This window comes from Silene latifolia, chromosome X (assembly GCF_048544455.1).
Source record: "Silene latifolia isolate original U9 population chromosome X, ASM4854445v1, whole genome shotgun sequence".
NCBI lineage: Eukaryota > Viridiplantae > Streptophyta > Magnoliopsida > Caryophyllales > Caryophyllaceae > Silene > Silene latifolia.
The window spans coordinates 39768485-39796139 of record NC_133537.1 but is presented as its reverse complement, the minus strand read 5'-3'; the positions used below and the strand labels follow the sequence as shown (position 1 = coordinate 39796139).

The following is a 27655-nucleotide window of genomic DNA, read 5'->3' as shown; positions in this document are numbered from 1 at the left end:
AAACTAGCTCCTACATGGGAAGGACCATACCTAATTGATTCAATAGTAGGACAAGGAGCTTACAGGCTACAAAATTTGGAAGGAGAGATGATCCCCAGATCCTGGAACATTTCCCACTTAAAGTTATTTCATGTTTGAGGAGCAGGTAAAACCACCCACTCTATATACCTGATTTCCTACTACGTGTTAAAATTGCCTGAAACATGCCTATTATTTTTAGCTCTGTCTAAGAATCTTATTCCAATCATTTTTTAATACTGAAAACTTGTTTCACGACTTCTTTTCACTCGTTATATGCGGCATTTTAGGCTTAAACAAATATTCAGGATTGAGGGCCACTCCACCTAACCACTACAAGAAAACACGAAAAAGGCGACAGACATACTACAGTCGCCAAATTGGCGACAGGAAAAAAGACACGGGCGACCACTATCCGTCGCTAATTTGGCGACTATACCTTTTTATCCAAAAATCCATATGAAATCCACGGGCGACGCAATATTATCCAATTTGGCGACCGAAATCAGTCGCCAAATTGGCGACCATTACCCGTCGCCATTTTGGCGACCAAAAACGGTCGCCAATAGCCTGTTACTTTTTTTTTTGACAGATTCTTCTCACCCCGTCCCTCATTCATTCTATCTATCAACAAAACAAAAAAAAAAATCGCCAAGAGTTCCGACGCCACCACCAACTACAACGACCACCGGACGCCACCACTCGCCGCCGCCATCCGCACACTACATCCCTACCGACCCTTTGTTTATAATAAAGGTTTGTTTTTGACTCAAATCGATTTAATTACTTCAATCCTTCATATTTTGTTTAAGTTGTGATCCTTATTTAGTATCTAGTTGTAATTTATACATTAGTGATGCTTATTATTGTATGTAGTTGTAATTTAATTAGCATTTTTGTTAATTAATTTGAGTTAGGGTTAGAAATTGGGGTTTTTGTTAAATTAGTAATGTGATTTGATTCGGGGATTGTATAAGGTAGTATAGTTTTATGAAGGTAGAAATTGGGGTTTTTGTTAAATTAGTAATGTGATTTGATTAGTGATGCTTAGTTTTAGTAATATTGAAGTAGTATTGTTGAAGGTAGTATAGTTTTATGAAGGTAGTATAATGTTAGGATTGTATAAATTTGCCTTATAATTAACCAAATTAAGTTAGAATGATTTAATTAGCATTTTTGTTAATTAATTTGAGTTAGGGTTAGAAATTAGCATTTTTGACAACTTGTATAATTAACCAAATTAATTAAGTTAGAATAATTTAATTAGCATTTTTGTTAATTAATTAGCATTTTTCTTGAATAGAATGAGCATGATGTATAAATTTGCTAAATTAGTAATGTCATTTGATTAGGGGATTGTATAAATTTGCCTTATAATTTTGACAACTTGTTTAATATATAATGACCTAGTACCCGCTCAAGAATTACTCATTAGGAGCAATTCTTGAATAGTCCCCATTTTGGGATCATTTGTAACGCTTCAAGTCACTTAGGTAGTAAACACATAGTTGTGATTTTATTAATGAGAAAAGAATTTGGTTGCAAATTTCTCCAATGTTCTCTGAATACATATGTGGAATATGTATCTTTTCCACATTGTGTATTTGGAGAACTAAGGGGAATTGTTTAATTTTTTTCTCATTAATAATTCACAAATGTGTGTTTGCTAGTGACTTGAAACGTACATTGATGGGTTTAGGTTGGAGTGATAAGGACCCAATTGAAATCTTGAAATTAGCATAAAATGGAGGATGAGATAACCATTGCTTTTTTTGTTGAAATTAAATATTATTATTTAAAATGGTTAGTTTGCTATATATTGCTTATAGATTAAAATGAAGAGATCTGAACGTAGCTGGATGTACGAAGAAAGAGTAGATAAGAAGAAACGTCCTATCGCTAGATTTGTAAAGGGAGTTCGTGGATTTATTGAATTTGCTAGATGTCAAGATTCATATGATTTGGAACAACATAAACTTAGGTGTCCTTGTACTAAATGTAAAAACTTAAAATATTTATTTGACATTGAAGTAGAAGAGCATCTTGTTACAAATGGTTTTTTTACAAACTACTACAATTGGATCTCCCATGGAGAAAAATATTATCCCGAAGAGCCTCAAATCCAACAAAATGAGAACCCATATAGAGAAATGGTACTTGATGCCTTTCGGTCTAATGATTTCATTAATGACGACCGTGTACCAATGATTGATGAAGAACAACCAAACCCAAGAGCAAAAGCCTTTTTTGACATGCTAAGTGCTTCCGAAAAACCTTATATGAGGGGAGTAGAATGACATTGTTACAAGTTGCATCCAGGATAGTTTCTTTAAAATGTGAGTATAATATGCCATTTAAAGCCGTTGATAGTATTGCTACGTTGGTTGAGGATGTTATACCCGATAATAATGTTATGACCCGAAATTTCTATAATACCAAGAAAGTGGTCAAAGGTCTTCAACTTCCACATGAAAAGATTGATGCATGTCCTAAAGGATGTATGCTTTTTTGGAAAGATGATGCTTTGCTTGACAAATGTAAGAAATGTCAAAGGGATAGATATGAGACAAGTGAAGGAAATATTGTTTTGAAGGGGAAGAAGGGTAATAAAAGGAGTGGAAAGAGAAAGAAACCAATATCAAAAAACACATTAATTTATTTTCCATTAGCTCCTAGACTTCAAAGAATGTATGCCACGAAAAATCTTGCCAACCAAATGAGATGGCACAAAGAAAATCCTCGTACACCAGGAAAGATGTGTCATCCGAGTGACGGGGAGGAGTGGAAGCGTTTTGATAGGTTATATCCCGATTTTGCCGAGGAACCTCGCAATGTGAGACTTGGCTTGTGTACGGATGGGTTTGACCCTTTTGGTCAGTTTGGTAGAAACTACTCGTGTTGGCCCGTAATGACCACGCCGTACAACTTACCTCCTTGGCTTTGTCTGAAAAGACAATTTATTTTCCTCTCTTTACTTATTCCCGGTCCTGATAACCCAAAAACCATCTGGATGTTTATTTACAACCGTTGGTGGAGGAACTGAAGTATTTGTGGGAAGTTGGTGTAGAAACATTTGATGTGTCGAAGAAGCAAAATTTCCAACTAAGAGCTTCATTGTTATGGACTATAAATGATTTTCCCGCATATGGTATGCTATCAGGATGGGCAACCGCCGGGCGAAAGGCATGTCCTTATTGCATGGATAGGAGTAAAGCATTTTATCTTCCTAATTCCAAAAAATTAGTTGGTTTGATTGTCATAGATGTTTCTTACCGGATGGACATATTCGTAGAGAGAACAAGAAATCTTTCTTAAAAGGTAAGGAGGTGCGTGACAATGCTCCTGCCGACTCAAGGGGATGAGATATGGGAGGTCAGTACGTGATTTGCCAACAACTGTCGATGGGACTGAAGAAGAGTTTAAAGAGTTGAAAAAGAAAAAAATGGTTGGTTTAAAAGAAGTATTTTTTGGGAGCTTCCCTACTGGAAAACAATGTTGATCAGACACAATTTGGATGTGATGCACATAGAGAAGAACTTCTTTGAGTTACTTATTCATACGATTATGGATGTAAAAGGAAAGACACGTGATGATATTAATTCAAGAATAGAATTGAAGAAATTTTGTGATCGTCCTAAACTTCATATTCGTAAGGATGGGGCTAAACCAAAAGCCATATTTACTCTTGACAAAGCTCAAAGAAAGGTATTGTGCGATTGGATAGGAAACTTGAAGTTTTCCGATGGATATGCATCCGATTTGAGCCGTTGTGTTGATTTGAAGGAACTGAAGTTGAAAGGGTTGAAAAGTCATGATTGTCATGTTTTCATGGAGCGCTTATTACCCGTGGCTTTTAAAAATTTACTCCCGACTACGTTTGGAATGCGATTCTGACGAAATAAGTCAATTTTTTAGAGATTTATGTTCCTCCACGATATCAGTTGAGGACATGAGTCGTTTAGAAGACCAAATACCAGAAATTTTGTGTAAACTTGAGATGATATTTCCGCCTTCTTTTTTCAATTCGATGGAGCATCTACCTATCCATTTGCCATATGAAGCTAAAGTTGGTGGACCCGTCCAATATAGGTGGATGTATCCTTTCAAAAGGTTTCTTAATCATTTGAAGAAAAAATTGGTAATAAAGCTCGTGTGGAAGGTTCTATATGCAATGCCTACCTAACGGAAGAGATTGCCAATTTTTGCTCTCTTTATTTTGAAAAACATATTGAGACCAAAGCAAAATACTTGAATATTGATGAAGCGGATGAACTAGACACAAGTATACCCAAGTGTTTCCAAATGCAGGATGAAATAGGGTGTTCATCAGTTGGGGGAACAAGATTTCTGGATGACAAGGAGTATAACCGTGCCCACCAATATGTACTATCTAATTGTGAGGTTTTGGAGCCATATGAAGCTCAATTTGTGACAGATTTCATTAAAGATCACCCTAATGTGAACAGAGAGGATGTTTGGCATAAGCATGAGGATCAATTTCCAGCCTGGTTTCGGAAGCATGTATGTAAGCTAAATATTCAAGATGATGTGATAAGAAGCTTGGCTTTGGGTCCTTCTCGAAAGGTTGTGACGTGGAATCGATATTCAATTAATGGGTTTAAGTTTCAAACATTTGACTATGGCAAAAGTAAGGCTAAATGCAACTACGGCGTTACTATTTCTTCTCTTGATGGCAATGATTATTATGGCATATTAGAGGATATCTTTGAGTTGTGCTACAATGGCCGGGATAGGAGTTATAAAACCGTCTTATTCAAGATTCAATGGAGGGATAATTCCGTAGCTGGAACGAGAGTCCATGATCGTTACAAACTCGTGGAAGTGAATCATACTCGAACCTACTCTCAATATGACCCATTTATACTTGCACAACAAGCTCATCAAGTTTATTTTGCATCTCTTCCGAGCACAAGTAATGATAGACAACAAAAGCAATGGTGGGCCGTTTTTAAAACAAAGGCACGATCAGAAGTTGATACATCTTTTTTCCAAGAAGAGGTCAGATCGTAAAAGCAGTTTTGTCCCCAGTTGATCATGATGAAATTATTTATGCAAATGAGATAGAAGCGGAGGAGGAGTTAGAAGAGGAAGAAGAAGAGAATGATAAGGAGAGGGATGGGATAGAAGAGGGGGAAGAAGAAGAAGAGGAGGAGGAAGAGGAAGAAGAAGAAGAAGAAGAAGAAGAAGAAGATGATGAGGATGATGATGATGATGATGATGAGTAAGAGAAGGTATTAAAAGTATACATATCAAAATTTGGAAACAATTATTAGCGTTTTATTTTGTCTTTTATACTTGTTTATTAGGTTTTATTTTTTTGTATCTTATAATAATTATCCTGTAATATTTGCTAACACTTTTTATTCAATTGTAGTACACATGGCTCCTGGAAAAAGTAGGCAGCGCGGAGGCTATAGTGAGGGAGGTAGTAGCTCCCGAGAGCAGGAGGAGGACGTTGACCGTTCTACTACGGAGGTGAGTGAGGAGGAGGAGGAGGTTGCTATACCCCGACATACTGACAACAGGATGATCCTTGATCCGAATGGTCTTTGGTAATTTTTTATTCATTCTATTTTGTAATTTTTTTATTTAGTAATAAATGACTTTTTTTAGACATATGTTAATTATACATTATTTTTTTTTTCCTATATAATTATGTTTTTAACATGTTTGATTTCAGGTTTAGAAGTCAAACAGTTGTTCGTGGTGTGACTAATAGCACCCAAGAGAACATGACACACGGCGTTACTTGTTGGAGTAACGCTAGTGATGAAGATAAGGAGATGTGGTTCAACAACTTCCGGGTATCTATTTATTAAATATAATTTATTTATTCTTTTTACCTTATTATTAATTTGTTTCTCATCTATGTGTTTACTTTTTGTAGCGTGTGTTCTATTGGCCAACCAACCTTGAGCGCCTAGTTTGGCAAAGGTATAATGACATTGGCAAGAAGAGGCTAAGGGACAACATGTATAAGGTGTCTAGGAGGAAGAAGGCGCCATCTTTCATGAAAGGTATTTAGTTTCTTTTAATACCCGTAATTAGTTAAAATTCATTACATATTTTGAAAATATATTAATTAATAATTGTTATTTTATTGATTATAGGTTCGTCATATGAGGAATATACCAAGTACCGGAACAGTCCTGAGTTCAAGGAAGCATCGGCCCGGAACAAGATCAACATGAAAGGAGGAGATAAGGACGCGGAAGTTGAGCCTACTCATTATGGAGGGTCTCAATCTTTTCATGATCGTGTGGTGTTAGATGTAAGTTATTTGTCTTAGCTTTTAATTTAATAGTCTTCTAATTTAATTAGTCTCATTAATTATCATGTTTGAGTAACAATTTCCTTTTTTTTTTTTCCGGAAGACCAAGAAGAATAAGGGCAAGGTACCCACGATTGTTGATCTCTTTGTTGACACTCACGCAAAGAAGACAAGCAAGGGCAAGTTGATCTTCGCCAAGGAAAAAGATCAACAGTTATATGTAAGTGTCAAAAAATAAACATTTCTTAGCTTTTTAAAGTATATGTTTTATCAATTTTTAGATAAGTAACCTCTAACCATTAATGTTTTATCAATTTTTTAGGAACAATTCCTTGTCCGTAGGAAGAACAACCCGGAAATTGATGACAATGAGCTATGGTTTGATCTTGTTGACGGGTTCCAAAGAGGAGATGTGTATGGAGCCGGGTCGGCAAAGGAGATTTTCTACCCTCCTACAAGAAGAAGGGGGTCAATTTCCTCCCAACAACAACCTTATACCCAAAGTGTCGTGAGTGTGCTCCAAGCTCAATTAGCCGCCAGGGAGAGGCAGGATGCCGAGAGAGAGAGGCGGGATGCCGAGAGAGATGCTGAAATTCGGAGGATGAAGGAGGAAATGGAACAGATGAACTCCTTCTTCGCCAATTGCAACACTGGGTGGCGCCCGCAACCAAAGGATCCTAGAGATCCTGATTATGGAGGTGGTAGTGGAGCGGGAGCAAGTTTCCCTGTTATGTAGTAGAACTCGTAGTTATGTAGTATAACTCGTAGTTATTCCCGGATAATGTTAGATGACCAAAACTCGTAGAACTCGTAGTTGTGTGTATGGAACTTGATTTTCTTTATCAAGTTTGGTTGTGTTGGCTTCCCATGTGTTCTCTCTTGGAAGTGTTGGTTTATTTGCGGGTTTTACGTATTTGGCTAGGTCAAAACGATTTTTAGGCAAAAAACATGTAATTTTGGCGACGGACACCGGGCATTTTAGCGACGGCATTCCGTCGCTAAGTCTCTGATCATGAATTAATTTTAGGGGCGTTGGCGGCGAAAAACAGATGCCATTGGCGACGAAATCGATCGCCAAAATGGCGACCAAGTTACGTCGCCAAAATGGCGACCATTACCCGTCGCCATTTTGGAGGATATGGAGATGACGTGTATATTTAAAAAGCGACTAATGGCGTCGCTAAATTGGCGACTAATGACGATGCGCCAATTTTGGCGACGATTTCGATCGCCCGCTTTAAAAATTCATCGCCAAAATTGGCGACGAAACCCTGTCGCCAAAAGCGACCAAACCTTGCTACGAAGTGCGGGCGACGGGCCTTAGTCGCTTTATTCTAAATGGCGACTGTTCTCAGTCGCCTTATATGGTCGCCAATTACCTTATTTGTTGTAGTGAACCTGAATAGCATTCCTGAAAATGCTCTACAATTTGGCACCTGCCTGCCTGACCTAAAAACTAAATTGAGCTCAGTACATAAAAAGACAAGTACAATGGTGTAACAGACCAGAGTACTTGTTAAAGTAAGCCCTCCTGACAGGCATTATTCTAACAGAAAAACGTCAAATGAATTATTTACAGGTACAAATCAAGACCAGTCAAGCACAGCAAGAAAATCAAGAGAAGAAAATGATATATTTATACCATAATAAAATACCTACCCAGAAATATATCCTTCCCAGGGCAAGAAGAACAACTGCTTATTCAGGAAATACCCAAAACCAACAAAAACAAATTCCAAAACCAACTGTTTGTCCAGGGAACATCCCGCCCTGGATAGGGCAAAACTACACAAAATCTCACAAAATCTCACAAAAACAAAAACTAGCCCGCCTTGGAAGCTGTAGCAGAACCAATTCCCTCATCAGCAGCCTCCTCTTCATCATCTCCACCTCCTTCCCCTTCAGCATCACTACTCGTTTCCTTCGTGGAGAGTCCACTTCTTCATCAGCATGCAGTTTACAGAGCTCAGGGTAAGTAGTATTGAGATCAGCCAACTCCTGGCCAGGATTCCAAAAAGGCTTGACTTCAACATGCTCCTTCATAGCATCCACACGACCCTTGCCAAAGAAATAAAGTGCAGCATCTTTTTACCTAGCCTAAACCAAATCCCTCTCCACAGCCAATTCTTCATTCACCTTCAACTGCTCTTGCATAGCCTATTTTTCAGCCTTCAACTCTTCCTGGATAGTATCAAACTTGGCCTGAAGAGCTTTAAGAGCATCCTGAGCAGATTTCAGCTTAGAAGACTCCACCACCAACTGAGCCTTCCTTGCCTCATTATCCTCCTCTAAAGAGTGATTCTCAGCCTTAGACACCTCCAACTCAGCGTTCAACTTTTCAGCATCTTTTTTCAAAATCTGTACCTCCCAATCCAGGGTATTTTTTAGGCTGTGGACTGATTCTAGTTGACAGGCGCCCCTCAGCATATCATTGACATTCTAACAAAAAAAATGCCCATCTAAGCTACAAAAAAAAAAAGAAAACAAATAAACACACACAAAAACCCACAAAAAACAAGGCAAAAAACATACCTCCTGAAGCATGGTAATCAGGTTGGCAGCATAGTCCCTGGTATGGTACATAGCAGCCAAAGCACGGGCAGAAGTATCCTCTTCTTGATACTTGAAATAAGGATCATCAACCATAAAAGCCTGGGCCTGGATTTGTTCCTTGGCAAACTGGACCTCATCCAGCCGAGCCCTAACCCCCTGACCTCGTGAACCCCTCCTGAAGATTCATCCACTCTTTTCCTCTTCTCAGGACGATCACTCCCATCCACAACCTTCTCAGGCGATGCCAACTGAACCCCATGCACAGGTTCCTGAACCTGAACAGCACTATCACTCCCTGTGGCCTCACTACTCTTAGACTTCTCCCCTGTAATCCGAGAAACCCCTGTCTTCACCAGGGACAAACCAAAGCTAGCAATCCTGGCAGAAGCCCTGGTAGCTGCACGACGAGGTTCTAAATCAGCAATATAAACACATGTCCAATAGAAGAAACAAAATGACAAAAGGAAGCAAAAACTTACTCCCTGATGAAGAAACCCCTGAAACCTTAGTGCTCTTCACTGGCTTATATGTACTCAACTTGGCCTTCTTAAAACGAGGCATGGAAGCTTGCCCCAGACAGGCAGGCCATGCCCTCTCCTCCTCAGGCAATGCCATGAATGATGCTATCCGGTCAGCCGATCCCTCGGCATCAGGATCATTCACCCAATCATTTACTACAAAGAAGCGTAGGCAAAGAAAGTAAATTCTCCAAAATATGTTACTGCCAAACCAAAATAATACAGGAAAGAAAGTTACCTCCTTCAACAGTTGGATAATTGAGATAGTCCAGATCAGGGGCAATTGAATCAGCCTTGATAAACATATAGGTTTGAGCCCATCCCTTGTCATCCCCTGAATCAAAGTTAGTAATCAGGTGAGCAATCTTCGACCTGACTCGAAAGTTAAATCTTCCAGTAGAATGACTCTTCAAATGATAGACGTTCTTGAAGTCATCCAGGGTAATAACCAACTTGTGCTTAGAACACAAATGCTCAACCGAATGGACAATCTTCCAGACCATTGGCATACGTTGAAACGGGGGAACCCTGATAGCCCTGATCACCTCACTCATGAAAGGAGAAAGGGGAAGCCAACATCCACCCCTGAATGCCTATTCAAAAATACAGAACCAGCCAGGAGTACCCCAATTAGCCCTGACTGGACCATTCTCAGAGATCCAAACTTCAGCCCCACTGGGAATGAGGCCCCTACCCTTTATATAATGCTCAAAGGCCAGTTTCAGCTGATTGACTTCATGGAAAGAGGCCGCCAATGCCTTAACAGGAGTATATTCAACCCCCTTATATGATATGGACAGAATCTCTGGGGCACCAACAATTTCCACCACATCATCCTCAAGAATAATATCTGGAACTTTTTCAGCCTCAGCAGGAACCATTTCCACCTCAGCAGGAACCGTTTCTACCTCAACAGGAACTTTCTCAGCCTCGGCAGAAGCCTTGGAAGCTGCCGTCTTTCTCCTACCACCAGCCATATTTTATTTTTTCCTGTAAAATGAGTTTTTGCAAAGAGGGAATTTTTAGAAAGAGAGAAGAAATTTAGAAATTGAAATGTGAAGACAAAACACGGCAAGGCAAGATATTTATAGCCGCAAAACTAAAACGGCTAGGAAAGCAAGTGGATGAGTTTAATCATGACTCTCTTAGGGTTTTGTGAACCTACCCTATTTATGACAAAGAGACGTTATAAGAAGCTGAATCAAACACAAATTCTGATCCGATAAAAGATCCCTGCACAATTCTTTGCCTGGCCCAAATTTTAATCTCCTTATTCCTGGCCAGACCCAATAATGGAATAAGCAGATAAGGGGCAATTGTTGGGCCTAGAATTATCCTGCCTGACCTGACATAGGCCAGGTAACAACCAAAACCAAGTTCCAAGCAAAAGATACCTGAAACCAGGCATTTATTAAATACGGATAGGCACCAAGCAGGAGTTGATGCAAGACAGGCAATAATCAACCAAGCAACCTGAAAGGAAAATAAGTCAGGCACAAGAAAACGTTGGACAGGAACAACAGGCAAAAACCATGCAATTAATATATGCCCCCTACAAACAAGGAAGACCAATTTAAGAGTAAAAGATATGAAGAATAGTCAAAAGCAACGGCAGAATAAGTAGCAACCACCTCCGGGTAAATAGGGCACAAGCCCTATTTACCAGGAAACCCTAAACGGCAGAAAGGGAGACTGGAAAACTGAGTATAAATACAAGAGAAGATAAAATCAGAGAGATCATTCCACACACTCTCATTCTTACTTACTTTTTTGTATTCTTATGCGATATAATTTCGCCTGTCACGCCTGATATACCAATACTCTGTCAGGCTATCTAAAATCATAGTAACAATCACTCCTGGCTTGGTGCCCGTGGTTTTTTCCCTTATTCCCAGGGTTTTTCCACGTATAAAATCATTGTGCCTTCATTTATTACTTATCTTTTCACTTAACAATATTAGTCAGGCAAGATTGTTTGAGTTAGATCACCCTACATATAAATCCCTGGCAGGATCTTTTTAACCAGTAAAATCCCTGTCAAAACACCTGCAAAGGATTCCAAAATGATTCTTTATCTAGACTACGTCAAAAACCTTTGCAAAAAGTTTAGTTTCAAATACCAAGAGACCTAAATACTCAGGCCGATGCCCTAGCCAGTCTGGGATCAAATTTCAGCCCTACTGTATTTGATAAAATACCTATTGTTCATCAGCTAGAACCAACCATTGAAAAGCCTGACCAAACTTGTCCCATCAATGAGGACACAAACTATTGGACCAAACCATACTATGATTGGTTCTTACAGGGAACACTACCTAAAGACAGGCATGAAGCAAGGGCCCTTAGAATCAAAGCTTTCACCTATACTATTATAAATAACATGTTGTTGAAAAAGTTTCAGGTTGGACCTTACCTGCGATGCCTGGACCCTCACGAAGCTAAACAGGTTATTGAGGACATACACGATGGATACTGTGGAAATCACAAAGGTGGCAGAAGCCTGGCAAGCAAAGTTCTAAGGATAGGCTACTTCTGGCCAACCCTCAGGGCTAATTGCATAGCTTATAGCTCTAAGTACGAAGCCTGCGAACTCGATTCTCCATTCATCCACCAACCATCAGAGCTACTGCACTCCATCCTAGCTCCCTGGCCGTTTATGAAGTGAAGAATGGACATTGTAGGCAAGCTACCCCAAGCTCCTAGACAAAAGGTTTTCATATTAGCCATGACCGACTACTTTTCAAAATGGATAGAGGCAGACTCATACAGGCAAGTAAAAGAGAGGGATGTCATATCATTTATCAAATGCAATATCATATGTTGATATAGCATCCCCTCAGAAATAGTCTGTGACAATGACAGTCAGTTCGTGGGAAAAAGGACAATGGCTTTTTGCGCACAATGGAACATCAACCTGGTAACCTCCACGCTAGGCTACCCCAAAGCCAATTGTGAGGCAGAATCCAGCAACAAAGTGGTAATTAGCTGCCTGAAGAAAAAACTAAAATGAAGAAAAGGCAGCTGGGCTAAAGAACTTCCTTTAGTCCTCTGGGCTGACAGGACCACACCCAAGACATCTAGAGGCCAGACCCCTTACTCCCTGGTCTATGCTTGTGAAGCAGTAATCCCAGCAGAAATCCATGTACCAACCACCAGAAGTAGCCTAAACACTATTTAGGAGAACATGCCTCTACTGCAAGATAGCCTAACCCTGGCTGAAGAACTAAGAGATGCAGCCAAGATCAGGATAGCTTCCTACCAATAAATAGTAGCCAGAAGCTACAACAAGAATGTAAACATCAGGGTATTCAAAGAAGGAGACCTGGTCCTGCGAAAAGTTATCCCTAATACCAAGGACAAAAATGCTGGCAAGCTAGCTCCTACATGGGAAGGACTTTACCTGATTGATTAAATAGTAGGACAAGGAGCCTACAGGCTACAAACCCTGGACGGAGAAATGATCCCCAGGTCTTGGAACATTTCCCACCTAAAACTATTCCATGTATAAACCGAATATCCAATGATCCAAATTAGGTAAGACCATTAAATTTGTCTCTTGCCTGGCTAAAGTTTTATACGGAAAACCCCTGAGTAAAATCATGTGACCTTAACATGCTATGTCTTTCCTGATAACTGCCATCTCGCCTGAATATCTGCCTGCTTTATTTTAAGTACAAATTCTACTATGTCTGCCTATTATATCCTTGCTATGTTAAATCCTGAAAACTTGTTTTACGCCTTTTTTCCATAACTTATATATTACACACATGCTTAAACAAATGTTCAGGATTGAGGGCCACTCTAGCCAACTTGAACAGCATCTCAGAAATGCTTCACAAATCTTGGCACCTGCCTACCTAACCCAAAAGACTGAGCCCAGTACAAAAAATAAAAAGACAAGTATGATGGTGGGAACGACCAGACCACTTGTCCAAAAGCCCTCCTGACAGGCTAAGGGCCATAAGCCCTCCTGACTGGAAACCACCCCTCTTACCCAAAAAAGCCCTCCTGACAGGAAATAAGCCATGATTTCCTAAAAAGGATTGAGGGCCATAAGCCCTCCTGACAGGCATTTCCCTAAAAAAATATTTTGAACTACATTATTTCAGGTACCAAACCAAGATATTTAAAAAGGAAAATGCCTTCAAATTGCTGCAAAACAAAGAAAACAAGATCCAAAACTGCCCAGGGAACATCCCTCCTGAGTATGACAAAATACCAGCAAATATCTAAGGATTGTTTGTCCAGGGAGCATCCTCCCTGGATGGGCCAAAAAATAGCAATTTTAAAAACTAAGTTAATTAGCCTTCCTTGGAAGCAGTAACAGAACTAATAACTTCATCAGTTGGCTCCTCCCCCTCTTCATGATCCTCTTCATCTTCAGGCTCACCGCTTTTTACCTTGGAGGGGGGAGAATCAACCTCATCATCAACATACAATTTGCAGAGGTCAGGATAAGTGGCGTTAAGATTAGCCATCTCTTGATCAGGGTTCCAGTATAGCCTGATTTCAATGGGCTCCTTCATGGCATCTACACGACCCTTGCCAAAGAAGTACAAGGCAGCATCCTTATATCTACCCAGCACCAATTCCCTCTCAGCAGCCAGCTCCTCATTCACCTTTAACTGATCCTGCATAGCCTGCTTCTCAGCCAGTAACTTCTCCTGAACAATGTCAAGCTTGGCCTGGATAGACTTCACATCATTCTGAGCAGAACCCAGCTTTGATGTCTCCACAACCAACCACGCTTTCCCTGCCTCATTGTCCTTCTTCAAAGTTTCATTCTCCGCTTTGGCCACCTCCAAATCTGTTTTCAGGGACGCAACATCCTTCTTTAGGCATTGCACCTCCCAGTCTAAAGTATCCTTGACACCATTTGCAGGTTCCAGCTGACAGGCACCCCTTAACATATCATTCACATTCTACAAAAAGACCACCAATCAGACAAAACAAAACAAAAAACACGCAACCAAAACAAAATTAAGGAAAATAGAATTATTACCTCCTACAGCATAGTGACCAGGTTAGCAGCATAGTCCCTCGAACGGTACATGGCAGCCAAAGCACGAGCAGACGACTCCTCAGCCTGATACTTAAAGAAGGGATCATCAACCAGGAAAGAATGGGCCTGGATCTGTTCCTTGGCAAATTGGACCTCGTTAAGCCTGGCCCTAACCCCCCTAACCTCATCAACTCCTTTTTAGGTATCATCAGGCCTCTTCCTCTTTTCAGCACGACCAGGCTCATCAACCACAACCTTTAGGGGAGACACCAATGGAGTTTGCTGGGTAGGTGCCTGGACCTACAATATGCTGTCACTCCCTCTAGCCTCACTCCTCTATGATTTCTTCCCTTTGATCCGAGAAATGCCTGCCTTCACCAAAGACAACCCAAAGTTAGCATTCCTGGCAGAAGCCCTGGTAGCTACACGACGAGACCCTATATTAGTAATATTAACATGTGTTCAAACAAAATAGTCCAGAAAGCAAAGGCAACAAACTTACTGCCTGACGAAGAAGCCCCTGAAGCTCTGGCACCCTTAACAGCTTTATAAGTGCTCAACTTAGCCTTCTTGGAATGAGGCATAGGTGCTTGCCCCAGACAGGCAGGCCACATCCTCTCCTCATAAGGTAGGGCCATAAAAGCAGCAATCCGATCAGCCGATCTCTCAACATCAGGATTATTAGCCCAATCAGCCACTACAAGGATAAATCAAGTGAGCCTATTTTCATAAAATTAATAAGTTATTTCTAACCAAAATTGAATGCAAGAAAAATAAATTACCTCCCTCAATGGTAGGGTTGCTGAGATAATCCAGGTCAGGGGCAATTGAATCAGCCCTGATGACCATATAGGTCTGTGCACATCCTTTGTCATCACCTGAGTCAAATTTGGTGATCAAATGAGCCATCTTTGATCTGACTCGAAGATTGAAACGCCCAGTAGAATTACTCTTCAGATGATAGACGTTTTTCAAATCTTCAAGAGTAATCACCAACTTGTGCTTGGCACACAATTGTTCAACAGAATGAACAATTTTCCAAACCATTGGCATGAGTTGGAAAGGAGGAACCCTGACGGCCTTAAGAACTTCAGCCATAAATGGAGAAAGTGGAAGCTGACAACCCCCTTTGAATGCCCACTCAAAAATACAAAACTAGCCAGGACTACTACAATTAGCCCTGACTGGACCACTTTCAGGAATCCAAACTTCAGCCTCAGTAGGGAGAAGACCCCTGCCCTTCAAATAATGCTCGAAAGAAGGCTTCAATTGATTAGCCTCAGGAAAGGAGGCAGACAAAGATTTCATAGGTGTATAAGTAACTCCCCTGTACGTTATGGACAAAATCTCTGGAGGAGAAAGAACTTCTACAACTTGATCCTCAGGAATGATTTCAGGAACATCAACAACCACAGGAACCTTTTCAACCTCAGCAGCAGCCTTGGACGCAGCTGTCTTTCTTCTTCCCCGGGCCATTTTTTTAGTTGGAATTGAAGATTGATTTTTCAGAGAAGGCATAATCACAAAGAGAATTTTAGAGAGAGAAAAAAGAGTTTAGAAAATAAGAAGATGGAGGCAAAGTAAACGGTGCAAAAGTATTTATAACCGCAAAAAACACAAACGGGTAACACAAATGGACAAACCTAATCATGACTCTCTTAGGGTTTGATGAACTTACCTCATTTATAGAAACTAGCCGTTATAGAAGTTGAAGCAAACTCAAACTCTTTTCCGATAAAATAATCTTATACACTTTTTGCCCGGCCCGAATTTTTATCTCCTTATTCCTGGCTAGTTCCATTAGAATAAGAAGATAAGGGGCAATTGTTGGGCCCTGAATTATCCTACTCAGTTAGACATGAGTCAGGCAATACCCAAAGCCAAGCCTGAATGAAAGTCATCCTATACAAAGAGATAGGAACGCCTGAGCAGGCACCAATCAGGAGGGAAAGACACGACAAGCATCTACTAAGCCTGGCCTGAAGGGATATCACCAAGTCAGTACAATCAGGGTAAGGCAGGCAACGATTGAAGCACGGTTAAGACTTAGAAAAGCAATTCCTATAATTAAGGAAGACCCATTCAAACATTCCAGACGAAAGTATAGAAGGTTTGACTAAGCAAGGGTAACAGCTGGAAGGTTACAGAAGTCAAGCAACCACCCCTGGGTAAATAGGGCACGAGTACTATTTACTAGGAAACCCTAAAATTACCCTGAAGAAGCCGTTACAAAGCTATTATAAATAGAAGAAAAGAAGAAAAGAAGGACACATGCTTACACATTTACTTACTCCCACTTTACTCTCATACTTGTATTCAACTAAATATCTTAGCATTACTACTGAGCAGCCGTACAATATATTTCACCTGACATACACATTCCCTGTCAGGGTATCAAAAGTCATAGTAATAATCCCTCATGGCTTGGTGCCCGTGGTTTTTTCCCTTATTCCCAGGGTTTTTCCATGTATAAATCTCTGTAACATACTTTTATATTTATTCCCTTATTCGTTCTATTATACTAGTCAGGCTATTTGTTTTGAGTTAGATCACCCTGCAAATTCTTCCCTTGCAGGACATTATCTATGTGAGAATTCCTGCTTAAACATCCATGTTGGTGGGAGAGGTAGACTTACTGGTCAACTTGTTAGAGTTTCCTATGGATGGGTTTGAAGTCATCGTCGGGATGGACTGGTTGGCCAAGTATGATGCTAAGATTGATTGCATACAAAAGAGAGTATCTCTAAAGGGGCTTAAGGAAATCAATGTATCATATAGGGGGTTCGTAGTGAGACCAAAGTATAAGTTCATCGCAGAAATGACTCCAAAGTCATCTTTAAGAAAGAAGTGTCCCTTGATTCTTTTCCAAGTGAGAGATATGCATGTGGGGGAGCCGTCGGCATCTGATATACCTGTGGTTGGGGAGTTTGGTGATGTTTTTTCAGATGAGATATCGGGGTTACCACCTAAGAGAGATATCGACTTCAATGTTTAGCTCAAACCGGGGATGTGACCTATATCTAAAGCACTGTACCGTATGGGGCTTAGAGAGTTAAAAGAGTTGGAGAAGCAGCTGAATGACTTGTTAGACAAAGAGTATATTCGGCCTAGTGTGTCACTGTGTGGAGCACCAGTCTTGTTTCTGAAAAAGAAAGACTAGAGCATGAGGCTATGCATCAACTATAGGGAGCTGAATCATGTCACGGTGAAGAACAAGTATCCTTTGCCAAGGATTGACGACCTTTTTTACCAGCTGAGTGGCGCATGAGTGTTTTCTAAGATCGACTTGAGGTCTTTTTATCATCCGTTGAGGATAACAGACGAGGATATTCCTAAGATAGCTTTTCGGTCATGATATGGTCACTATGAGTACGTAGTGATGCCTTTTGGATTAACAAATGCACCAACAGTTTTTATGGATCTTATGAACCGGATCTTCAGCCCGGTCTTGGATAGGTTTGTGGTCGTCTTTATTGATGACATCTTGGTCTACTCTATGACTAAGGAGGAGCACGAGGAGCATCTGAGGTTACTTCTGTAGACTTTGTGAGATAATCAGTTATATGCCAAGCTATCTAAGTGCGAGTTTTGGTTAGAGAAAGTGGCTTTTCTGGGTCATGTGATATCTAAGGAGGGTGTGTCGGTGGATCCTAGCAAGATTGAGGCAGTGACTAAGTTGGAATCACCGAAGAATGTTGCTAAGATTCGAAATTTCTTGGGCTTAGTTGGCTACTACAGGAGGTTCGTGAAAGACTTTTCTAAGGTCGCGAGACCTATGACAGCATTGATGCGGAAAGAGACCAGATTTCGCTGGGATGAGAGTTGTGAGAACGGAGTTCCAAAGCTTAAAGGAGCGTCAGACCACAGCTCCTATTCTAGATCTACCTGAGGGAAGTGAGAACTTTGAAGTATATGTCGATGCTTCAAAGAATGGTTTGGGTTGTGTTTTGATGCAAAATGGGAAATTTATAGCTTATGCATGATTTGGAGCTGGGTGTAGTTGTTTTTGCTCTAAATATTTGGAGGCACTATCTTTATGGGGAAATCTTTAAGGTGTTTTCAAATCATAAGATTCTAAAGTATATCTACACACAGAGGGAGTTGAACATGTGACAGAGACGGTGGATGGAGTTGATTAGGGACTATGACATGGAGATCATCTATCACGAGGGTAAGGCCAATGTCGTGGCAGATGCTTTCAGTAGGAAGAGTGTACATTCGTTATGTACATCTATATCTTTGCTGAAGCTAAGGGATGAGATGTCCAAGATGGGGATTCATATGATTCGAAAAGAGGATGCCATCAGGGACTTGACGATCGAACTTGACTTGTATGATGACATAAAGAGGAAACAAGAGCTTGATCCTAAGATTCAAGAGTAGAAGTCAAGGGTAGAGAGTGGCACCGTTTCGAGGTTTTTTATCCACACAGATGGGAGTGTTCATTTTCATGGGAGATGGTGTGTTCCTGTGATGGGGATTTGAAAAGGCTGATCATGACAGAGGCTCATTGCACTCTTTATTCAGTTCACCCAGGGGTGACAAGCTTTATAAGGACTTAAAGAAAATATTTTGGTGGCCTAATATGAAGAAGGAAGTGGCCGAGTTCGTGGCTAAGTGCCTAACTTATCAAAGAGTAAAGGGAGAGCAACGTAAACCACAAGGTAAGATTCAGTCACTTGAGATGCCAGAGTGGAAATAGGAGTTGATCTCTATGGACTTTATCGTGGGTCTACCAAGGACTCAACAAGGTAACAATATTATGACATTCCGTTTTGGTTCTTGGTAGTCGTTCTCGCTCGCTTGACGGATTGTGTTTCTATTAGAATTGCTAGTGAGTTGGTGGTTGTAATGTTGTCGGTATTCGATGGTATTATGAAGTTAGAGAGGCTATTCTACAGTTGATGTTGTGTTCTGAGTTACGTGGTTAAGATAGGCGTTGTTAAGTGAGTGAGCGTCAAGAATGTAGGATGAGAGTTGAATGATGTTGGTTGGCTGAGTGGCATGTGTGTATGCTTTATTTTGTGTATGGTATGAACTTCGGGGACGAAGTTCTTTTTAAGGAGGGAAGACTGTCATACCACGGTTTTCTGAGTCTAGTATACTCGGCCGAACAGGGCTAACTCGGCCGAGTAGTGCGTCGTGTGTTTCTGGTCAGGATACTGTCCAGGAATACTCGGCCGAGTATGCTCAATACTCGACCTAGTATCCGGTCTGACGGGTTAAATTCCGCGGTTTGGTTAAGATGATTAGAGATCATATAAATTATGCTTTTACAGTTTCTAATTCATTTTAGAAAAAACTTAATGACGTTCATCTCTCTCTTTAATCACCCTAATCACTCTCAAGGGTAAATGATCGATCGCAAGTCTACACTTCCGTCTCTTATCTCGATTCCTTTGGTAAGTCTCTTGTTCTTTGTAATCAGCTAATAGGTTGTCTTTTAAGGTTTGGGCCTAATTATTGTTTTGGGTTAATTTGGGGGTTTAGGGTTTGGTCCTCATATCTTTGTTGATTATCATTGTTGTAGGTGACGATGTGGTATTCGTTATGTATTTTTATGATTGATTCTAGTGTAGCCGATTGCGAAAAGGTAGGGTTTCCCTACTCAGTTCATGTTTAATTGATTGAAGATTATGTTGTATTGTGTACGATTGATTGTCTGCTAATCATCGTTGGAGCGTTGGTGTTGGTGTGGTTGTTGTGATGGTCGTTGAGTGGAGTCACTTGCGAGAGTGGCTCCAAGCCCTAGTTTCGCCGTCTGTGGAACCCGCCACAGAAGGGGATGTGCACAATAATGAACAGGGTTATCGCTCGTTGATGAGCGGGGCTTAGGTAGGGATTGGCTGCGGCCCCCCCACGAGCGGCGAGGATTACCTGTTGCGATGGGTAATATGATAGGGCTATACACTTTGGTGTGTAGTCGGTTACTATGTGAGATCGGGAGTTTGGAGGTGGATGATGATCAACTGGTTGCCTTTTTGTACTTGTCTTATTTTGATTATATAGTAACTGACCCCGTTGTTGTTTTGTAAAATCTGTGGTGATCCATTCGGGGATGGTTAGTAGATTTTGACAGGTGATGATGTTCACTAGCTATGGGGCCATCGTGGGGGGTCATCACTCGAGTCTAGCTTCCGCTGTCAAGAGATATAGCATTCAGTCTTAGTTGTTGAACGTTCGTAGTAGTACTTTGGTTTTGGATTTGGATCATGTAAACTTTAATTAATTATACTTTAATAATTGTGTCTTAGATTGGTAACTTTGATATACTAACCTCGGGCAACCGAGATGGTGACGGTCTCTCATGTTAGGGTGGTCCTGGTAAGGCACCTTGGTATGTGGGGGTGTCACAAAGTGGTATCAGAGCGATGATTTCTGAACCTAAAACCAATGAACCCAATGAATGTAGAGAGTCTAAATAAAATGAACCCGGGGAGAGTTGTTTGGAGCTACCTCAAAGACTTGGGAGACGTTCCGAAGTCGCATTGAGGCCCTTACGATCTCAAGCCGGTCACATGGGGAAGTCTTAGGAACCGTTGTATGTTGAGTCATGTCTGTGTGATACCTAAAACTTGCATCTTGTGAAGTTGTTGGATGAATGGTGAAAGTGTTGGAACATGGTAAAATATGAAAGGTGAATTATGAATTCGCATACGATAGATCTTGAGCAAGAAATATGTTGAGCAAGTTACCTGTTTAATACGTGGCTTTCAAACGGGTAGTGGTACATGTGCATATGATCATGATGGTGTTAATGTTTGGTTTGATGGTAGTAGCATGTGATTAAGGTCATGCGTCTATATATGTGAATGTCGTGTTTAATTTTCATGTGGGTATGATAAAAGTTCAACTATGTACCGATTGTTTTAGTATTGAGCTGCTATTGTTTGCCTTATTCATATTTAAGTTGTTTTGTAAAGAAAAATTGATTTGTATGAAAACCGATTATGGAGGGGTTGTCTTAAAACTGTCATAAGTCTAGTTCTATAAATGATATTGCTGTTATTCCAATTGGAGGTAATAGCTTGTCCTCTTACGATTCTAACGATTGGTCACACGCCCAAAATGACCAAGTAACGAGTGAAATATGACTATTTTACGAAAACTAGACGTTGCTGAGAACTGTTTTGGTACTCGACCGAGTAAGGTAATACTCGACCGAGTAAGGGCTACTCGATCGAGTATTCCCAATACTCGACCGAGTAATCCTTCTGTGAAAATTGGGTCAGCTTCTGGAGTCGAAAACTCGGCCGAGTAATATAGTTACTCGACCGAGTATCCTGTACTCGACCGAGTATGCCATATACTCGACCGAGTACCTCATTGGGCGGTCATTTTGAGTCGGTGGCTATATTCTTACATTTGTTTTGAGTCGTGGAGTATATGCACATGTATGTTTTGGGTCTTAAAGCATTTTTGTGTATGTGACGGTCTTGATACGTAAGTTACCAGCTACTATGATGTGGAGAATGCCAACTTTTGAAGGATATGTGTTGGGTAGAGAGGACATGAGTATATGCGATTGTGATGAATAGTGGAAAGAATAAGTGAAGTTGATGAGTTATTGAGATGAGGAGCACATTCTATGAGCTATGGTGAGTGAATGAGTTGTTGACTTTGTTGGGAAATGTGTCCTCAACAACAGTGCGATCATATGATTTAAATATCATTATTAAATCTCATTTTAAAGAATACATTTGGGGAGTATTTTTACTGTCAACTGGTCCACACATATCGGTAATGATTGGCTGACTAGAGTTTGACATTACTGTCGTGCGACGGTGGTGATCAGTTGATCCCCTAGGTCATACCTATAGGGCAACACTCTTAATTGATTATTTAATTAATCGTATAATGTTACGAGTTAATTAAATTACTTGAAAATTGACGGACGATTTTGGAAGTAAAATTTACGTGTCTCATTTAGATGAGATACTGATGCGAGTAATCGAATTGTATCATTACTCGGATGAAATTATTGTTTAAGGAAACAATTGAAATTGAATGAATTATTATAAATACAAGTTGTTGTGATTTATAACTGGTAAAATATTTTGGTTCAAGTAATTGTGAATTACTAAGTCGATTTTTGCATATGACGTATTTTTATTAATACGTTGATTTTTAAATGTGTTAAAAATACATAGCAATTTTATGTGACATATGACATGTAACATATTGACAAATTGACAAAAATAATATGGATCCATATTATTATATGAACCGAAAAAGAGAAGAGAATCATACCATTGCTCTTCCCTTTGTCCCACACGTTTTGGTGAAGTCAAAAGGGCATGGCTTTTGCTCTTACTTTGCCTTATAATAACATGTCATGATTCATCTTCAATAATGATGTTTTTATGCTGAAACTTTAAGTGTTTAGTGAGCATAACACATCTACTTCCTCTTCCATTTCATACGTGAGTTTTGAGAGCTCCAAAGATAAAGATTTTTGGTTCAATTTTCATGCAAAGAATTAATATTGTCTAGTATTCATAATATTAATTTTGATTAAGAGAAAGCTTTGGGTATAAAGCCTTGGGAGAGATCCTATACTTGGGTCTTGGGTTATTTGTTCTTCCATTTAAGGGATAGCTCAAGAACAAAAGAGAAGGAGAACTCTTTTGTGCCCATATATACCGATATTGCAATGTAAGAACATGATTTCTCCTCTATTATATCTTTTGTTTGCATGCATAAGATCATTAGTTAATTTTATGACAAATTAAATTTAAGCATATATGAGTATGTTGTTAGGTATAAAGATCTACCTTTCCTTCAATTGGTATCAGAGCACAGGTTGTTTGCATGCAAATCGGTTATTGTTTTTCCGAGTTATATGATTAACATACAAAACTTGTAAATTTGTGATATTATGATATATCACGAAATTAATTTATGCATGTTAAGTTTCTGGTCCTAAAATGAATTTTAGGATTTTTGGTTAATTTACGGATTTTACTGTTCATATTATATAATATTGGCATTAAAATGTGATTTTTATGATAAAAATGCCATTTTTGGACGAAAATTAGCTAAACTTCGAATTTTCCAGTTCTTTTTGGATATGTTTTCACATATATTATTATTAGATGATCTGGAAAGTTTCACAATTTTATGAGTTGTTATGCTCGAAAAATGAATTTTTTATTATTAAATTCGGATTTAAGTGAAAAATAGGTTAATATGAGATAAATTTCGATTCTGGTCATATAAATTTAGTATGTTGTCACATGCAATTTTACAAGATGTGTGTAAAATAATTGGCTATATTGAAGTCTTTATGCATGATTTATGAATTTTTGAAGAAAAATAGCATAAATAGTGACATTTTTAGTGAAAAATTGCTAAAACATACTTCATGACTAAGGAAAAACATCACATGTTGCTTTTTATTATCTTTTTCAGATCTAAAATTGAAAAGTTGGTGAAAATAATTTTTCTCTTATTTTTATGATTATTTTAGTTAAAATCGATAAACCGCAACATTGTTTTTCCGGATAAAATTTCGAAATTTTTAACCTAAGTTTTTGAACATTATGAGTGTCATGGTATTTTTCCAGAATGTTCAAGAGTTTAAATTTCAAATTTTGAATTTATTTGAAATTTTATGATTTATTTGAAGTTTATAGCATTTTATTATAATTTTAAGTCCATTATGAACAAATATGAGTTAATTATGGTCAAATTATTAGTGAAGACTAAATTTTGAGTCCTAAACAGTTAGGGTAATTAACTTATGCATAAATATGAATTTATGTATTTTTGGTGATTGTAAAATGTTGAATCACGCAAATCAAAAAAACCGAAGTAATATATGATATTGGCAAATTTAAAGGCGATTTAGCATAAAATTGGGCATGTTCATACATATTATAATGCTGCATATTTCAATTGTTGAATGTCTTTTATTTATATAATTTTTGAATTATGTAATTTTGCTTAGTATGGCCTTAGTTTTAATTGGTATTACCCGAAATGTATGGGAATATCGATTCGGTTGTAATTTTTATTGTGATCTCGTATCACTGTCTTGTAATTTAATAGATTTATTTTATTATAGTTACAAATGTATAATAGGAATTATGTAATTCATTATGTAATTTTAATTCATTCCGGAGTTCCTAAAGACGGATTTCCTAAAGATGGCGATACATAAAGACGGTGTTACCTCGAGATGCGTGCCACAACCGAAGTTCAAGGGACCAATGGAGTTGGTTTCCGAATATGTAATAGTTAATCAGTTTTCTATTTCTAGGAAGGCCATACTAGGATATTTTTTATGCTTTGCATTTTATTTATGTCGCATGCATCGCTAAATCGCCATAACTTAAAACATGCATCATCGTTCTTATCGAGTCTATCGACCGTGTCAATTACAATTATCGTAGTTCACCGCTTTAGTTCACTTAAAACGTGATAGATAATAAATTGACATGACCTCTCGCTAAAACAATCAATTGAGATATAGCCTTACCAAATAGTAGAAACCATGAAAACCTATTTCGTGAGGGAGTGCGCTCGGCCACACCGGGGTACAAACCTTGTTACGTAGGGGAAGTGGGTGATAAATGTCTATCCACCGAATTCATGTTGATAAGGGATGTATCGGCCACACCGTGCCCAAGTTGATGTGGATTTGGATCATGGACACATTTATTCGAAATTTGGATTGAACTCAACAAAAGTTTTTTGATAAGGGATGTATCGGCCCCACCGTGCCCTTGTCAGATGTGTTTTGGGCTAAAGATAAATATTAATGTAATTTTATCGACCACGAGTTCTAAAAGTAGAATCGATTAAACGTTAATCCACCGAGTTATATTGATAAAGGATGTATCGGCCCCACCGTGCCTAAGTCGATATGAATTTGGGTCTTGGAATCATTTATATTAGTTGGGTAGAGGTCACTATATAAATGTTCATATCTTGTTTACAAGTATGATTTAAAACGATAAATGTTAAGTTTTCCACTATTCCGTTATCATATTGTTCTATTTCTTTACCACAATTCATATACGATATCATTTCGATTTTTCAAAATCTCCTTTAAAACTTCGTAACTAGAGACAAATTTGAATTTTGCTTCTGAAACCTCATATGAACCATTGCTAAGGATCTCTTGTAAAGAGTATAGATATAAGTTATTCATAATCAAACAGGTTTTTGATTCTTGACTAACACATCTACTTAGAATGGACTGTTTTTCCATGTACTTAAAAGAATTAAGTACCTTGAAATGATTGTTTTGGTAATTAGTTTTGTCAGAATTCGTGATTGACCAAAATAACGCAACCACCTCAATGAGAGTTTTTAAGACTAAAACGAACAAATGAAGAGTGTTCTTCATAAATTCAATTTTGCTTCTCAAAGCAAAGACTCATTGAAATGAGTGGGAGCATTCTCTTAAACCGTTAAGATGAGGACGAGGTTCAAGAAGTAAAGATTATAATGGAATTGATACAAGGTAATGTTAAAAGTAAAGTTGTTGAGAATGACGATACTAAACCTATCAATCCCGACCGATAAAGTTTCCATTGTCTTAAATGTTGGACACGAGAAAGGAAACTACCCCAAATTATTGAAGAATCAACAAGTTAGTTGTGGGACATCTAATGGGATCTTCTTCTTTAAATGTTTATTTGATTAAACATAAATTTTGCTAGTACTACTTAAATCAATATTAGAAACCAATGGTGGTTTTCGTCATTATGTTTGATACATAGGATGATTAGAATATGACGACTAGCAACAATGAAGTCAAGAGATAAAGTCATTGTGCACTAAATCTAGTTTTGGGTTTAGAGTTGTACTTAATTGTGACTATTTAGTACATAAACTCTAAATAAGAATACAAACTTGTTAAGATACAAAAGAGGTTTCACTTTTTGTGACCTGATACACCACGATTTGATGTATGGCTAACCCATTATCAAGGTGATTATATTCTAAACCAAACTAGAATGATATATCATGAAGATGATGCAAGACTCAAATTGGTAACCCAAGATTAAACCTTAAATTTTGGAATAATGAACGCAAAGAGTTATCGAGTACTCTTGAAACCATTAGATTGTTAATGGTATATGCGTATCTTGTATTCAAAGCAAGATGTCTCGTGCCTTTTGGTTGAAAAGGAAATCGAGGTTGTCAATCATTGATCCAAAATAGGTTGATCATTTTCTTTTACCAACGATTTAAGTTGATGAGGTAAATAGAGAAATCTTTTGAAGAGGTTCAAAGAATTCAAGGAATCACGATTTAGTCGTGATGGGATTATCAAAGTGAAGACTTTGATATAAGCCAAAGGAAATGTGATATAGCATCACAAGTTAATCTCTCTTAGCACGCATTATGGAGTAATGTGTGGTTGGATAAGAAATCAAACGCTATTCGATATGGTTTGGACTTCAATCAAGTTACTTTGAGTTACTTGATCCTTTTGGGGATTTTATCATTTTTGTCTAAATTATTATTCCACTAAATAGAATCATATGAGATATGAATTGGTAAGGGTACCATGTTTGTAAGTTTTCACAAGAAACAAATGCTCATTTTTCCCTATGATAATCACGAGTACACCAGGTTTGTGGCTCGTGAAGCTGTCTTTCTAAAAATACAAGTTTATTTCTAGAAGACAGAGTGGGAGAAAATTATTCAAGAGCCACAATGAATGTTATGTCGCAAGAAACAGGTCTTTCTTGGCTACATGAGACGTGTTGTGTAAGACGTTGTTTCTTTAAAACCTAGGAGGTTAAAATTCGTCACTTGTTAAAGATGATGAATTCAAGCTACTTTTAAGAAAGTAAAGAGCTTATAACTTACAAAAGAAATTGTTTGATTCAAGTTGATTACTTCTAGTAAGTAATGAACATATGACTTACATAAGAGTGTTTAAGTCACAACTCAATACAAGGCTTGGAGCCATGAAAATCCGAAACAAAAGGGCTTGATTAGTGACAAAGGGTTTTGCACTAATAAAGAGAGATTTCAAAGCAAGATTGGTTGCAAAGAGTTTTGCACTGGTTGAAATGCTTAAGTCTATTTGGATCTTCTTAGGGATTATGTTTCATTATGAGGATATGAATACAGCAAGTGAATCTAAAACCCGCTTCTTCAATAGAAGGAATGTATTCAATACATGTCATGAGTTTTAATAGATTCTTGCAATCCTAAGATAATGTGAAACTTAAGAGAGGGTCTTAAGTAGGACATCAATGAGTTAGAATCAATGTTTTCATCATGTTATAAAACTTTTCTCGATAAGAC

At 38.6% G+C, this 27655-nt stretch overlaps 1 protein-coding gene across 1 annotated transcript; it reads left to right on the top strand.

Annotated features, from left to right (window-relative positions):
• Positions 1-668: 668 nt before the first annotated feature.
• Positions 669-7174, top strand: LOC141621357 (uncharacterized). The gene is made up of 7 exons (XM_074437926.1): positions 669-774; positions 5414-5591; positions 5720-5843; positions 5927-6056; positions 6150-6310; positions 6414-6530; positions 6633-7174. Exons 2-7 carry the CDS (start codon positions 5419-5421, stop codon positions 7044-7046), a joined length of 1119 nt encoding a protein of 372 aa, XP_074294027.1. The 5' UTR covers positions 669-774; positions 5414-5418; the 3' UTR covers positions 7047-7174.
• Positions 7175-27655: the final 20481 nt, after the last annotated feature.

Excerpts from the sequence above, each read along its gene's own strand:
- LOC141621357 (XM_074437926.1), top strand. The coding sequence starts at position 5,419 with ATGGCTCCTGGAAAAAGTAGGCAGCGCGGAGGCTATAGTGAGGGAGGT. Across the intron at positions 5,844-5,926 it reads TGTGGTTCAACAACTTCCGG|CGTGTGTTCTATTGGCCAAC; the intron begins GTATCTATTTAT and ends TACTTTTTGTAG. Across the intron at positions 6,057-6,149 it reads GGCGCCATCTTTCATGAAAG|GTTCGTCATATGAGGAATAT; the intron begins GTATTTAGTTTC and ends TATTGATTATAG.